This window comes from Neomonachus schauinslandi, chromosome 4 (genome assembly GCF_002201575.2).
Source record: "Neomonachus schauinslandi chromosome 4, ASM220157v2, whole genome shotgun sequence".
Classification (NCBI taxonomy): Eukaryota; Metazoa; Chordata; class Mammalia; order Carnivora; family Phocidae; genus Neomonachus; species Neomonachus schauinslandi.
In genome coordinates, this window is record NC_058406.1 from 172,423,684 (window position 1) to 172,437,579 (window position 13,896).

A 13,896-nucleotide genomic window follows, 5' to 3' on the forward strand; every position below is an offset into this window, starting at 1 on the left:
TGTGTGTACATTTCAAACACACCAGTATTTCCTCTTCAGCAATTACCATTTTTCTCCACTCGGGTTAGGGGTTTCACTCCTGAAAAGACATCAGCAAGCTCTGTCATCCGCTCTGAACCCTCCTTTTTGTAATGCTCCCATTTGGCTTGCTTTTCTGAAAGCATTTGCTTGAACATCTGTTGAAAGAGACAGAAAAGAATTACTTAAGAGGAAGTCCAGATTAGGCAGTTTACCAAGAAAGCCTGAGCAAAACCCAATTTATTATAAAAATATATGCCTAAAAGTAACATTACCCTGACGTCATCTCTTAAGCCGTCCTACTTTGTACAAATCGAGGGGCAAAGCTGGATCACTAAGACAGTGGTTCTCAGGCATCTTATCATGCACATAAGCCTCACCTGGATGGCTTTATACTTCTCAGAGTCCCAAGCCCCACCCTTGAAGATTCTGGTTCAGAAGGTCTTGGGTCGACCCAAGAATCAGCATTTTTAATATGACATGAAATTTGGTGGCCACTGCTCTAAGGTCCTTTCTAAGTAACAATTTCTGGGGTCATACCTATTCTAAGGTCAGGGAAGGCTGAGGATTATCTAGTCTGATGAGTGGAGAATGAACTAAATTACCCACAAAAGTTCTTTCTTTTTCATCACACAGTAGGTCTATTTATGAACTCACTTTTCATAAAATTAAAATCCTATAAAGGGTTGGGCAGAGGAGGAAATGGTGTATCTCAAGGTTTTGTTTTGTTTTTCCTTGAAACAAACTTTAGAAACATATTTCAGGTATGTCACAAACGTATAGGGATTTATTTCATTGGGCTCCTAAGGGGTAAATATGAGAGTATATGGATTTTTCTTTTAAGAAATTCTTCATTCCTCAGCATCAAAATGAATTTTAAAAGATGAAGACTTCATTGCAGACAAAAGGATCAAGACTGGTGGAATTTTGTGGGGCCAGAGGAAAAGGTATCTTAGTGATCAGGCGGGATGATTAAGCAATGAAAAGTAAGAGGATGAGGAACAGTCAGAATTATTTATAGTCTGCCCTATCTTTTTGAATGCCTGGGATCAATCAGTGCCAGGTGACAAAGCAGCAGTGACAAAAATAACATTGGGAGGCCTTCATCACAGGTCGAATGGCTTGAAGCCCTTCAAACACTCATTTACAGGTTGAACTCACAGGTTTCATATCTTGTTAAGATGGAATTTGGAATAGGGGATGGTCCTTCAATTAGGAGATGCACCTTCATATAAAGATTACAAGAAACAAAGGTCCAATTAGTGTGTTTATAGGAGAATCAGAAGGTGATTCTAGAAAAAGGGTTGGGGTGCGAGGTCAGTTAACAAACCGAGCTGAAATGTATTATTGTTTTGCTTGATTTGAATTGGGTAGTTGGTTTCTTTTCTTTCTACCAGATCTTTCTCTTTTGAAGATCTTTAACGATTGGTCTTCTTTTCCCTCTACCGGAACAGACTGAAGGAAGCTACCCTTTCTATTCCAACAGATTCCAGAAAAAGATTAATGATTAGAAATGCAGGCTTGGCTAGGCAGATGACCCAGACCTGTCCTGATTTCCATGCAACAACACTGAGCTATAGAACTCTTGGGGAACTGGCGCTCGGTTCAGGATCCTAACTGGACTGAGTGCATTGATTCTTCGGGGGCGACTCTCACTTGCCTCTGAAGTTTGCTTTGATCAAAAAATAAGATGCCTGGTTTCCTGCTCTTGGATCTTTCTTGGTTTCTCATGTTGGCTTAATCTGTCTCTCTTCCCCACTGTACTGAGAGCTCCTTGATGGCAGGGACATGCCTTGTTCATTTTTGAATTCCTAGCACCTAGCTGGGAACAGAGCAGGTATTTAATAATGATTTGCTATTCAGAGGGAAAACATTAACATTATTAAAGAGATCAAAAAGGGGTAGCGTTTCTCTGCTCTTACAAAGTGATACCCAGACAAGGCACCGAAAACACTCAGCACGTGCATTAGCATGCATTAGCACGATGTTAATAAGCAGCATGTACTTTTCCTGAGCTACTTAATGGGGGAACACAGTGTCCTCGCATACCTAGAAAAAAAGAAACATCTAGCATACCACTAACCGGACTGAGGCAAGGTGAAGATCAGTTCTGAATGGGCATTAATATCCATGGCTAGTTCCTGGGCCCACCTGCTCCCAAACCCCAAAGTTACCGGTTCCAGAACATAGGCATTCCTGGGTATCTGCCATTTTTATTATACCCACAGAGGCTTTTTTAGCCCTAAGACTGACCAACCTCAAAATTTCCTTCGGGGAACTCAAAATCCTTAAAATCCTTAAGTCAACCTTGTTGAATTGCAAATCCTTCACCCTACTTAAAAGCCCTTTCTAGCACTGGGTGTTATATGCAAACAACGAATCACGGAACACTACATCAAAAACTAATGGTGTAATGTATGGTGATTAACAGAACATTAAAAAAAAAAAAGCCCTTTCTAACAGGTTCTCATGGCTTTTCAGATGAAGACTGAAATCCTACAAGGCCAGGCCTGGGTTGGCTCCTGCCCACTCTTCAACCTCATATCATACCACTTTTTCTCGTTCTCTCCCCTCTAGCCAACCGGTCTTTCTGGTCCTTGAACTGGTCATGCTGTTCCCTACCCGAGAGGACTTGGGCATGTTCTGCCCTCTCTCTGGCATGGTCTCCAGAATGGTCCCAACCTTTGTCTTAGCTAACTCTGACAGGTTCCTCCTTCGGGTCCCTTCAGAAGCTCTTGCTTCTCTTCTCAGGGAAGTTGGGGATAGCATCTTTGATTTTAGGTCCTCAGAGAACTATGTTCCTTTCCTTTAGAGCACGTCTCTCAGTTTGTATTTACATTTTTTTTCTTTTTTTTAAAGATTTTATTTATTTGACAGAGAGACACAGCGAGAGAGGGAACACCAACAGGGGGAGTAGGAGAGGGAGAAGCAGGCTTCCCGCTGAGCAGGGAGCCTGATGTGGGGGCTCGATCCCAGAACCCGGGATCATGACCTGAGCCGGAGGCAGATGCTTAACGACTGAGCCACCCAGGCGCCCCTGCATTTACATTTTCATTAGTGCGGTTCTCTGATTACTGTTCATATTCCTCACTAGACTGCCACCTCCACAGTCTTGTACAATTTCCCCTGCCACTGTCTTCTCCCTGGCAGTTGGCACTAAATGCCTGTTAAATGTTTAATCCTGTCCTTTTAGTGTAAGAACTATCTCAGACAGCTAGACTCCGCAGCCTGAGTCAGAGATACAGTTATGGAACCCTAATCCTTTAAAAGTATTTTTAAGCATAAAAACACTAAGATGTTGATGATTATTTATTCAAGGGTTTTACCTCTTTGAGTATAAACTCAAACTGTGCGGTATCCAACAGCAACTGAAAGAGGATCTTGGGATTGTACCTAGAGTCTGTTAGAATCTGGTCCTTGATCTGACGAAGACGTTTGTTGTTTGGGTCACAGGCTAGAAACGGGAAGAAGAGTTCCCAATTTATTAAATGTGTAGAAAACATGAAATAGAAGAGGAATTCTTAAAAAACTTTCCTTCATTTTAAGCATTTAAAAATAAGCAAAATGTATACCAACAAGCATGGAAAAATACAGTATATGTATACCATGAAATAAGTACAACTGAACTTTTAAATACGACAGTTGGATCTGGCAAGGAATGTCATTCATGATATACTGTAGAATGAGCAAAAGCAAGCGGCAGAACAGTGTTCCAAATACTGAAGGCATTCTGGGACTGGTTCATTACCGACTGTCCCATATGGATGGGTGGAGCCTTCTGACACCATTCGGCCTCCTTACTTCCTGTCTGTTTGGAGTTGCTTTCGGTTTAGGCATTGCTCTCTGCCATTCAGGGTGGACACTCTCAGTTTCTGAGACTGCTCACCTCAGAGAGGCCTGTTTGCAAGGTTGGCGCATCTGGGGACTCGGATTTTGGGAGACGCTACCATTTCAAGAATTAATCAGAGAGGACCACTATGCCTTAACTGTTCGTACCATGTGGTTTATGATGAACACCTGCTTTCCTTCTAGGAGTCTGGAACTTTGGTACATGCCAGGCAGAGGCTGCCTGTGGTCAGCCCCAAGGAGTTTCCAAGGAGCTTCCCTGATTGGCATCACTTCACACATGCTGTTGCAATGCCTTGCCAGGGGGATTAAACACATCCTGTGTGACTCCATCAGGAGAGGACCCCTAGAAGCTTGTGCCTGGTTCCCTCCAGACTTCATCCCATGCACCTTTTCCCTTTGCTGATTTTGCTTTCTATCCTTTTGCTGCAATAAATCATAGCCACAAGTACTAATATACGCTGTGTCTTCCTAGGAAGTGATCACAACTAGGGTGGTCTTGGCGGTCCCTGACATCACGGGCAAGCAGGGTTACCCACACAAGGATGTGGCACCTCCAAACAGGAAGAACCAGACCTGGGAGCGTTCTGTTCCTTATAAAGGCTGGAGGGCATGGCAGGCACTCAAAGCTTCCTGAACTCTCTACTACCAAGGCCCAGAGAGATTCCAGCAACTAGGCCAAGGTGACAAAAGTAGGCAGGGATGGACCCAGGGGCAAAAACACCTAATATTCTGATTCCCTAGCTCAGCCTCTCTGCTCCTAAGAGAAGCTATTTCAAATAAACAATATGTTAAAGAAAGGTATACAGAACTTAAAAAATTACTGATATTTGCTGGGGCCAATTATTTATTTAAGAAAAAGTAAGAAAATAGGTCAAGGCTACCTGGACTATAAATAGTCAAAACAAAAAATTTAAGGCAACAAACACTGTCAAAAAGTTCACATCTGATAAGGTTCAAGGTCCCTGGTTGTTGCTCTGGTGTCACACGGCTTTCTTGCTTTCTGAGCCCCTCAGTGGTATCCCAGGATGTCCAGCATATATAGAAGGACCGTGTGATATATGTCAGGGGTGTTTTTTGGTGTTTCAGTTCTGGTGAAGCCTGCAGATGGCCATTTTATACATTGATTTCTAAGCTGTTCCATCAGGAGGAGGCTCATGACAACCTGGAGAAGGGCTCAGTTTTCATGGGAAACTGCAGAGCGGATTTATTATGCATTCATCACAACTATCTAGGAAGAGCTATATTGGAACTGGTAACCCTGATGACACAGAAGACAATTTTTTCAGCTTCGTATCTGCCTAACAAACAAAATCAAACAGATCAAACTTACGAAGAGTTCCACTTGTTTTGTATTAATTCTGAGTGAACAAGAAAGCTTCTGAGACTAATTTGCTTTCATTTTTGGATAGGGAACATCACCCTGCATTAATGATTACTTCCAGCGTCCTCAGGGCCGGATGCCATCTGTGACTTCTGACCCTGCAAGAATGCAGGCTCAGAGAACTGAGGCAACAGATCTCAGAAGCATGGTAGCCTCAGGTTGGACTTCGCAAGCTGGGCAGCCCTGCCTGGGGAAGGCTGGCTCTGAGCATGTTTCTTCAAAAGCTGCAAGACACCGGGGACGCATCCAAAGCCTGGGTGAGATGCCTCCAACAGATCAATAGGATGGAATATAAAGAATACGCCGATCATGACCGAGACACCATAAAAGCTAAATAAGCAGTTACTTTTCCCACACATGACTCATAGTCAGATAGGTAAATCATTTGTTTCTGGTAAATGATGACCTTGTGCAATCAGGTCAGACAACTGCCAGGCACAAAAATGGAAAACAGATGTGGCTGAAGATAAATGCACAGAACGCTGTCTGTTGTTCCTGCAAGGGTGCAAATCCAGGACACGACTCCTGGCTCCCAGAGTGTAGGCACAGGGTCAGGCACGGTCGTGGGGAAGAGGATGATGAGGCTGAGTCACGGGAAACTCACCGCTGGTTTTATGATAGGATAAAGCGAGGGTCTGAGTTGTTTACATGCTTGAGCATGTTAAGACTTTGGTAAAGAAGATTCAATACTGAGTCAGTAGAGCCAAATCCTCAAATTAGAACTGGAGTTTATGTAAAAAAAAGAAACATGACTACCTAAAACCAGATCCAGTTTAAACTTCAGCCATGGTATTCGTGCTATGAGCAAACTGTAAATTGGAGAGGGATGTAGGCAAAAAAGCAAAATGAAAAAAAAAACCAAACTGGGAAGCAGCACTTTTGAGAAAGATTTCATAGCTAGAGATTTCTAGTGGGAAAAGAGAAGGCTGAGAAGAAAGTCCATATATTTTCAGAGATACAGAGGATTAAGAAGTCCACCTGCTGTCTTCACTGCTGACCACTCACAGGACGTGGAACCAAATGGGAGCTAGAGGGAAGAACATCTTGCCTGGAAGAGTCGGGCTACGGGCTACTGTGTTACCATGGGAGGCTGCAGAATACTCTGGAGTGGGCAGTATTTTTAGAGGCACAGCCTCATCCGAAAGAACAGCTGTTGAAAGCAGTGCCAGTCTCAGGGTGGCTCTCAAGCAAAGTTTGCTGGCAAAAAAACAAAAAGCAGGAGGCTGGCCAGGCTGCTGAATGACACACCTGTGAGCGGGAAGTGCATGCGCTCCAGATGAGTGAAATCGTTAGTTCATTAACGTCGATCCAGCCTTTACTAAGTACAAGGAATTGTGTCAGCTCTGAACTGGCTCGGGTTAGTCCAACCTATTTATTTTTCTATTAAACCAGGTGTTTTTTGTTTTAAGTCACAGGCTCACGGACCCTGTGGAGTCATTTCCTACAATCTGTAAAGCAACTGAACTTGATGGCCCATAGCGTCTCCAAGGCTGTGGACCAGAAAAGGTGACACCCAACCTACCTTTATTTTTTTTCCCCCAATCTACCTTTATTAGGCACTCTGGTTTAGCCTGTTCATCAACTCTGTGGGTCCATGTTTTTCTGTACTTCCAAAATCATACCTTCTTCTCTATCATTTCTCCAGTCTAGAATTTTACTTCAAAATCCTAGGGGGGCCAGTCCGCTCCTGTGTCCTGTGTGGAGCCTTCTCCAACCACCTTCACCCCTCTACACCAACCAGTAAAATTTCTCTCCTGCTCTGGACTCAAATCCCACTTCCTGCCAGATGCATTTTGCACATCTGGCTCTTATTTACTGGACTGGCTCTCGTATTAGTTTCCTGCTGTAACCAATCACCACAAACTTAATGGCTTAAGAAGACACAAATGTATTCTCTTATAGTTCCAGAGATGAGAAATCTGAAATGGGTCTCACCGGGGTAAAATCAAGGAGTCAGTAGATCTGTGCTCCTTCTGGAGGCTCTGGGGTAAATCCTGTTTTCTTATCTTTTTCAGCATCTAGAGGCGACCTGTATTCCTTGGCTTGTGGCCCCTTTCCATCTTTAAAACCAGCAATGGCCTGTTGACCCTTTTTCATGATGCCACCTCTCTGGTTCTGACTCTTCTGCTTCACTCTTGCCGATTCAAGGACCCTTGTGATTACCCTGGATCTATTGGGATAATCCCAGATAATCTAACCTGACAAAGGGACTATTCAGGTGGGCAGCTGACTTGTCTAAGTAGACACAAAAATGACTAACTTAAAAAGCAATTTGATTCTCGGGGTGCCTGGGTGGCTCAGTTGGTTGAGTGTCCAACTCCTGGTTTCAGTTCAGGTCATGCTCTCATGGGTCTTGAGGTCATGCTCTCATGGGCCTTGAGATCAAGCCCGTGTCAGGCTCTGTGCTGAGTGGGGAGTCCGCTAGAGAGTCTCTCCCTCTTCTTCTCCTTCTCCCCTTCCCCCTGCTTATGCACACGCATGCTCTCTCCCCGTCTCTCTAAAATAAACCAATCAATCTAAAAAAAAAAAAAGGCAGCAACTTGATTCTCTTCCAAAGACTAAACCATTTTTGCATCATGGAGCATATCTTAATCCTGCAAGCCTTTATATGGAGCCATGCAGATGGCACGCCTTTTGCACATTACCTGAGTCGGCTGTGTGAAGCATCAGCCATCGGATGGCAACGTTGCAGTCTCTCAGGCAGTTCAGAAGCCTTGGGATATTGTCCAGAACCATCTCCTCCCTTAAATAACCTTCCTTCAGAAACTGTTGTACTTGAGCATGCACTTTTTCACTGACAGTAGCGTATCTGCTTGACTTTTAAAAGGAAAAACTGAATTTACATTTTCAAAAAGAGACAGTGATGTTCCTTGAAAACAAATCCCCATACAGATGAACGCCTGGACAAATGATAACATTTCTATAGGAGATGAGTAACATATGGACCACAGTTGGTAAGGCTCAAAGGCTAGTGGCTTATTGGACATTTTTGAAAAGGACGTTGGACTCAGAACCAAGAGAATCCTAAATCCTACCTCCAGCTATGATTAGATAGTGTGACTTTGGATTTAACCTCTCCCTCCTGGTTTCTGCAAATGTCACCCAGAGAATCGGGAACAAGTGGTTCCGAGGGCCCCTTCTGTTCTTAACTTGGATGGAAAAGAAACATAAAAGCAGAAGTTCAACTGCCTATTCTTCCCTTAATTATTGGCAAAGCAGGCAGAGCAGAAATACCCAGGAGAAGAGACTTCTACAGGCAGATGAAAGCGCAACAAAAATATGCCTCAGTAGATCAAAAGTGAATTTTCCAAACCAGCCTTTTGGAAATTTGGTCATTCTGCTTTCCCCGAAGCAAGAGTTACACGTTAAACATCATTAGCCTAGTCAGGTTAGTTTAAAACTATCACCAGGTGCTTCATCAGAGGACTCTGAAGATCTTCTTAAAATGGCACCAAGGAGAAAATGCAATTTTGGAAAAGTAATTTTAGTAATGAAACATTAATGCTCTGATACCAGTAAGTATTGGAAGCGCCGCTTTCTCTAATATGTGTCTTGGAGACCTACCAACATTGAAATTATTTTGTGCATTATTGATGGAATTCAATTTACTTGAATAAAACATGCTGAAGTTCTTTGAGTCAATATTGTTCTACCTGCGCTGAAAACTCAAAGACTCAGACAACCGAGCTGAGGAGGGTAACTGTTTAGAAACGTCAAGGATACTGCCCAACAAAGAGATTTTTACTGCTCTATTTACTTAGGAATTTCCTTCTGCCTTGTGCTTTTTTTTGATTTTTTATTTTTTATTTAAAATTAACATATAATGTATTATTAGTTTCAGAGGTAGAGGTCAATGATTCATCAGTCTTACATAACATCCAGTGCTCATTACATCACATGCCCTCCTTAATGTCCATCACCCAGTTACAGGTGAATGGATAAGGAAGATGTGGTACATATATATACAATGGACTACCACTCAACCATCAAAAACATGAAATCTTCCCATTTGCAATGAGGTGTATGGAACTAGAGGGTATTATACTAAGTGAAATAAGTCAATCAGAGAAAGACAATTATGATTTCACTCGTGTGGAAATTAAGGAACAAAACGGGATCATAGGGGAAGGGAGGGAAAAATAAAACGAGATGAAATGTGAGAGGGAGACAAATCGTAAGAGAATCATAGAAAACAAACAGGATAACTGCCTTGTGTTCTTATCAAAGAGAGAGAATGTAACCATTTAAACTTTAAGGAGATGAAATGTCTCCAGTTTTGTTGCTTCTTTCACACATCAGAGAGGACAAATTTAAATTACAGTGACAGGATGTATTGTGTACATTCAGTTACCATCCTCAATATTCATCCTACTAATGAAAAGTTAAAATTTCAGCTACCAGTCAAAGCCGTTCTGTCCACAAGGACACAGACTTCAGCAAGAATAAGTGAAGTCAGTTAGGGTCACGTGACATACTGATTCATCTTAGGATGTCGAATCTTAGGACCCAAGTCTCCCACTTACATATACCGTGCAAGTTAAAAATCTGTAATTACCTACCTTATTAGGATGCGCAAATTTGCCTTTCGTTAATCACCGCACTTAAAATGTCTATGTGGTCATTTTCCAAATTCCTTGGGAACTCTCCTCATTCCCTAACCCCCCTAAGCAGGCTTGCAGCTGTTATGAGAATCCTTCTGCACTGGCCAGCACCTACCTGTTCTCTGACGTTTGCAAGGTCCAGGGTATTGTTTAAAGCAGTTTTTGCAGCTTTATACGGTTCCCAAGCATCTGCTAGATTAACCGTGATCCCCATGTAAATACTAATTACCTGCAAGAGGACACATTCATCCAGCATGTTCAATACGTACTCACTTGGAGGCAAAGTTAGAGAAGACACTGCCCACTCCTTCTAGTTCAAACTCCATTGCAATGAAAAACCAACGATTTGCCAAAATACAGAGGGAAGTGTTCTATTTTAGGGGCATTTGGGAACAAGGGCGATAAGAGCTATTCATGGGAAAATGACTAAATCAGGGTTGACAGAAAAGCACACTAGAGCAGTGGTCTTCTCAAACGTTTTCACCTCAGCCTTTATGCAACTAAAACTTACTGAAAACTCCAAAGGACTTTTTTTTTAAATGGGGTTATATCTACTGATATTTATCATATTACAGATTACAACTGAGACATTTCAAAAACTATTTAATTCACTTCTAATAACAACAATAAACCCACTACATGCTAACATAAAACTTTTTTTTTTTTTTAAAAACAAAACAAAACAAAAAACAGACTAAAGGTTTCCCAAAAAGTTTTGTGAGAAGGATGGCATCGCTCTTCCATTTTTTCGAGTCTCTGTAACGTCTGGCCTAACTGAAGACGGCCAGACTCACACTCAGCTCCCTCAGTCAGACTCCTGAGGTACTGGGTACTGTGTGTCTCGGGGCCTCTGGAAATGCAAAGTGCACTTGGGAAAGGATGAGAGGACAAGGCACAGAGCACCCTGGTGTTATCATAAACACAGTTTTACCTCACTGACCCCTGCAACGAGCCTGGGGACTCCTAGGGTTCCCCAGTTCACACGAGACTCTCTCGACTAAAGGGAACAAAGCATTATTTTTGCAGTTCTTTACCCACCTACTTCAGTCTGTATAAAAATTGCGATTATTTGTCCCTTGAAATTTTGCTAAAAGTTGCCTGAGAGATCCTGCAGTCCTGGGGATCCCCTCTTTTTGGTGGGAGGTGGATAAGCAGGGAGGATGGATCCCCGGTTCCATTTCTTTAACAGTCACTGGGCTCATCATGCTTCCTTTTTCTTCTTGAGTCAGATTTGGTATTTATATATTTTTGAGAAAATTTTCCATTTTTTCAGAGTTTTCAAATACATTGGCATAAAGTTGTTCAGAAGTTTTCTTATAACTTTAAAAGTTCTTTATTGTATCTTAGGTTGGCTTTCTCAATCTTATCATATTTAAACTTGTCTTCTCTCTGTCTGGTCAGTCTCGCTAAATATCTATTTTATTACTCTTCAAAAAACCAGCCTTTTTGTATTGATCTTCTCTCTCGTTCCCTTTTTGTCCAGTTCAATACATTGCCGCTCATACACTTACTGACTTCCTTTCACTCGACCTTTTCTAGCTTCTTAAGCTCAATATATAACTCATTTATTTATTTTTAAGATTTTTAAGTCATCTCTACACCCAACGTAGGGCTTGAACCCACAACCCTAAGATCAAGAGTCGCATGCTGCACCAACTAAATCAGCCAGGCAGCCCTTTAATTCATTTATTTTTAATTGCTCTTTTTTTTTTAAGATCTTATTTATTTATTTGACAGAGAGAGACAGCGAGAGAGGAAACACAAGCAGGGGGAGTGGGTGAGGGAGAAGCAGGCCTCCCGCAGAGCGGAGAGCCCGATGCAGAGCTCGATCCCAGGACCCTGGAATCATGACCTGAGCCGAAGGCAGACACTTAACGACTGAGCCACCCAGGCGCCCCTGTTCTTCTTTTTTAAATAAACATATTTAAGGTTTCATTTACTTTATTTACCTTGAAGAACAGTTTTAGTCATTCCCATGCGCTTTGCTTTGTAGTATTTTGATGTTGTGTGATTCTACATATTTCTTCATTTACATTGTGATTTCCTCTTTTTTTAAAAAAGATTTTATTTATTTATTTGTCAGAGAGAGAGAGGGAGAGAGCGCACGTGCGCACAAGCAGGGGGAGTGGGAGAGGGAGAAGCAGGCTCCGCGCTGAGCAAGGAGCCTGATGTGGGGATCGATCCCAGGACTTCGGGATCATGACCTGAGCCGAAGGTAGATGCTTCACCGACTGAGCCACCCAGGTGTCCTATTGTGATTTCCTCTTGAACACAAAAGTTATTTGGGAGTATATGTTTTTTCCAAACATTTAAAAATATCTTTTAAGCGTTGGCTTCTCATGTAATCATGCTATAGTAAGAGAATACAGTCTGTAGACTAACATTGTTTTTTTAAACTTTGTTGACTTTGTGAACTGATGTCTCCCAACTTTCATACATATCCTTTCAAATACACATGGTACATTTTTACGGATTTTTGAAAGAGCAGGAGTATATAGAGAAAGAGGTATCTTAAAATTTCCCATCATGATTATGGTTTCATCAATTTTTACATGTTACTTTGTTTTTGCTTTATATATTTAGAGTATTTCCCTGGGTGTGAATTTATGAATTAACCTTGGATTATTCTTTTTAAAATCATATATGATCCCTCTTTATCCCTATTAGTGTTTTTCTTTAACATTTTCTATGGTGTGATATTAATATTTTCTTACTGGCTTTTCATTGGCTGGCATTTGCCTGGAATCTCTCGCTCTCTTTCTAGTTCCTTTTTTTAAAAGAAGATTTTATTTATTTGAGAGCGAGAGCAGGGAGAGGGGCAGAGGGAGAGAGAGAGGGAAGACACCATGCTGAGTGTGGAGCCCCACTTGGGGCTCGATCTCATAACCCTGAGAGCATGACCTGAGCTGAAACCAAGTCAGACGCTTAACTGACTGAGCCACCCAGGTGCCCCAATTCCTTTATTTTTAGTGTGCCAGGGGTGTTTTTTAGGAGTATATCTTATAAGCATCATATAACTGGATTTTGACCTTCCTTAACACTGAAAGTGTTTCTGTTCCTGATTATAGCACTATGGTCAAAACTCTTTATTAAGCTTAGGCAAATGAAATCAGATTATCAGAGTTTTCCTCCCGGTTGCTCAGCTCCTAGCTTGTAAGCACGACGTGTTCATGGATAGGAAGCATCATCTCCTCACTGTGGGCTATTTTTCCTACAGTTCCCTAATCACAGTCTGCGATTCAATGGCCAGTAAGAAGTGAAATAGAATCTGCTACCTGAGAACAGGATCCACTTCATTGTGCTTTACTAAAACCTCTGTGTACAAAGAGAACATCTCATCTACACTTTGAGTATATTGTCAGCTTTATTCTTTTAAGAATTAATATTTTTGGGTGAGATAAACACATCCCTGCAGTAATATAAACCTTAACAGCCCTGTAAGGTAGATGAAACATTATTGAAGTAAAATTCCTATTCATAAAATAATAGGTTAATTCTGTAAGCTTAGAGTCACGCAACAGAAAAAAGAAATACTTATGAAACAGTTACAAACTCAGCAACTAAAACAAGATACATTTTAATACATGGTTTCACCTTGACAGTATCTATTTAAGAAAAAAAAAAAACCCTTGGGTTCTTCAGGAAGTTTTACTGACTTATTCCCTCATGTTATGATTTAAGATCCTCAACATAGAGTAATTTTATCTAAGTGACTTTATGTCTCATTATTTACAAAATTATGACCTGTGGGCTAAAGGCCAAAAGAACAGAAAATCGGTTCCCTAACAAGGTTATTACAGAGAAAAAAAAGACTGATAGTAATACTTGCCCAGTTATCTGGAAAGTATTTGTCCACAATCTCTCTCATTTTTGCTTGGTGGGTGTGAAGAATGGAAGGTTCGAAGTAGAGGATCACGTACAGCATGGCAGCTTGAGTCGCCAAGGCCGTGCTGCGGTGCTCGGGCAAAGGGTATGCGGAGACCTGCAAAGCACACACAACCCCCGGGAGAGGCAGCTGTTGCTGACATCCGAATTCATACGTGTGCT

The 13,896-nt window shown here is 41.8% G+C and overlaps 1 protein-coding gene across 2 annotated transcripts in view; it reads right to left on the reverse strand.

Moving 5' to 3' along the window:
- The window catches only part of WASHC5 (WASH complex subunit 5), a 54,695-nt gene that overhangs the window by 34,916 nt on the left and 5,883 nt on the right, over positions 1 to 13,896 (reverse strand). The window contains exons 6-10 of one of the 2 annotated variants that reach the window (XM_021688796.2): positions 13,679 to 13,831; positions 9,965 to 10,078; positions 7,894 to 8,065; positions 3,345 to 3,472; positions 47 to 176 (exon numbers count right to left, since the gene is read on the reverse strand). In XM_021688796.2, coding sequence (XP_021544471.1) covers positions 47 to 176; positions 3,345 to 3,472; positions 7,894 to 8,065; positions 9,965 to 10,078; positions 13,679 to 13,831 — 697 coding nt within the window. The remainder of the gene's footprint in view (positions 1 to 46; positions 177 to 3,344; positions 3,473 to 7,893; positions 8,066 to 9,964; positions 10,079 to 13,678; positions 13,832 to 13,896) is intronic. The other variant, XM_021688794.2, reaches the window with a different exon arrangement.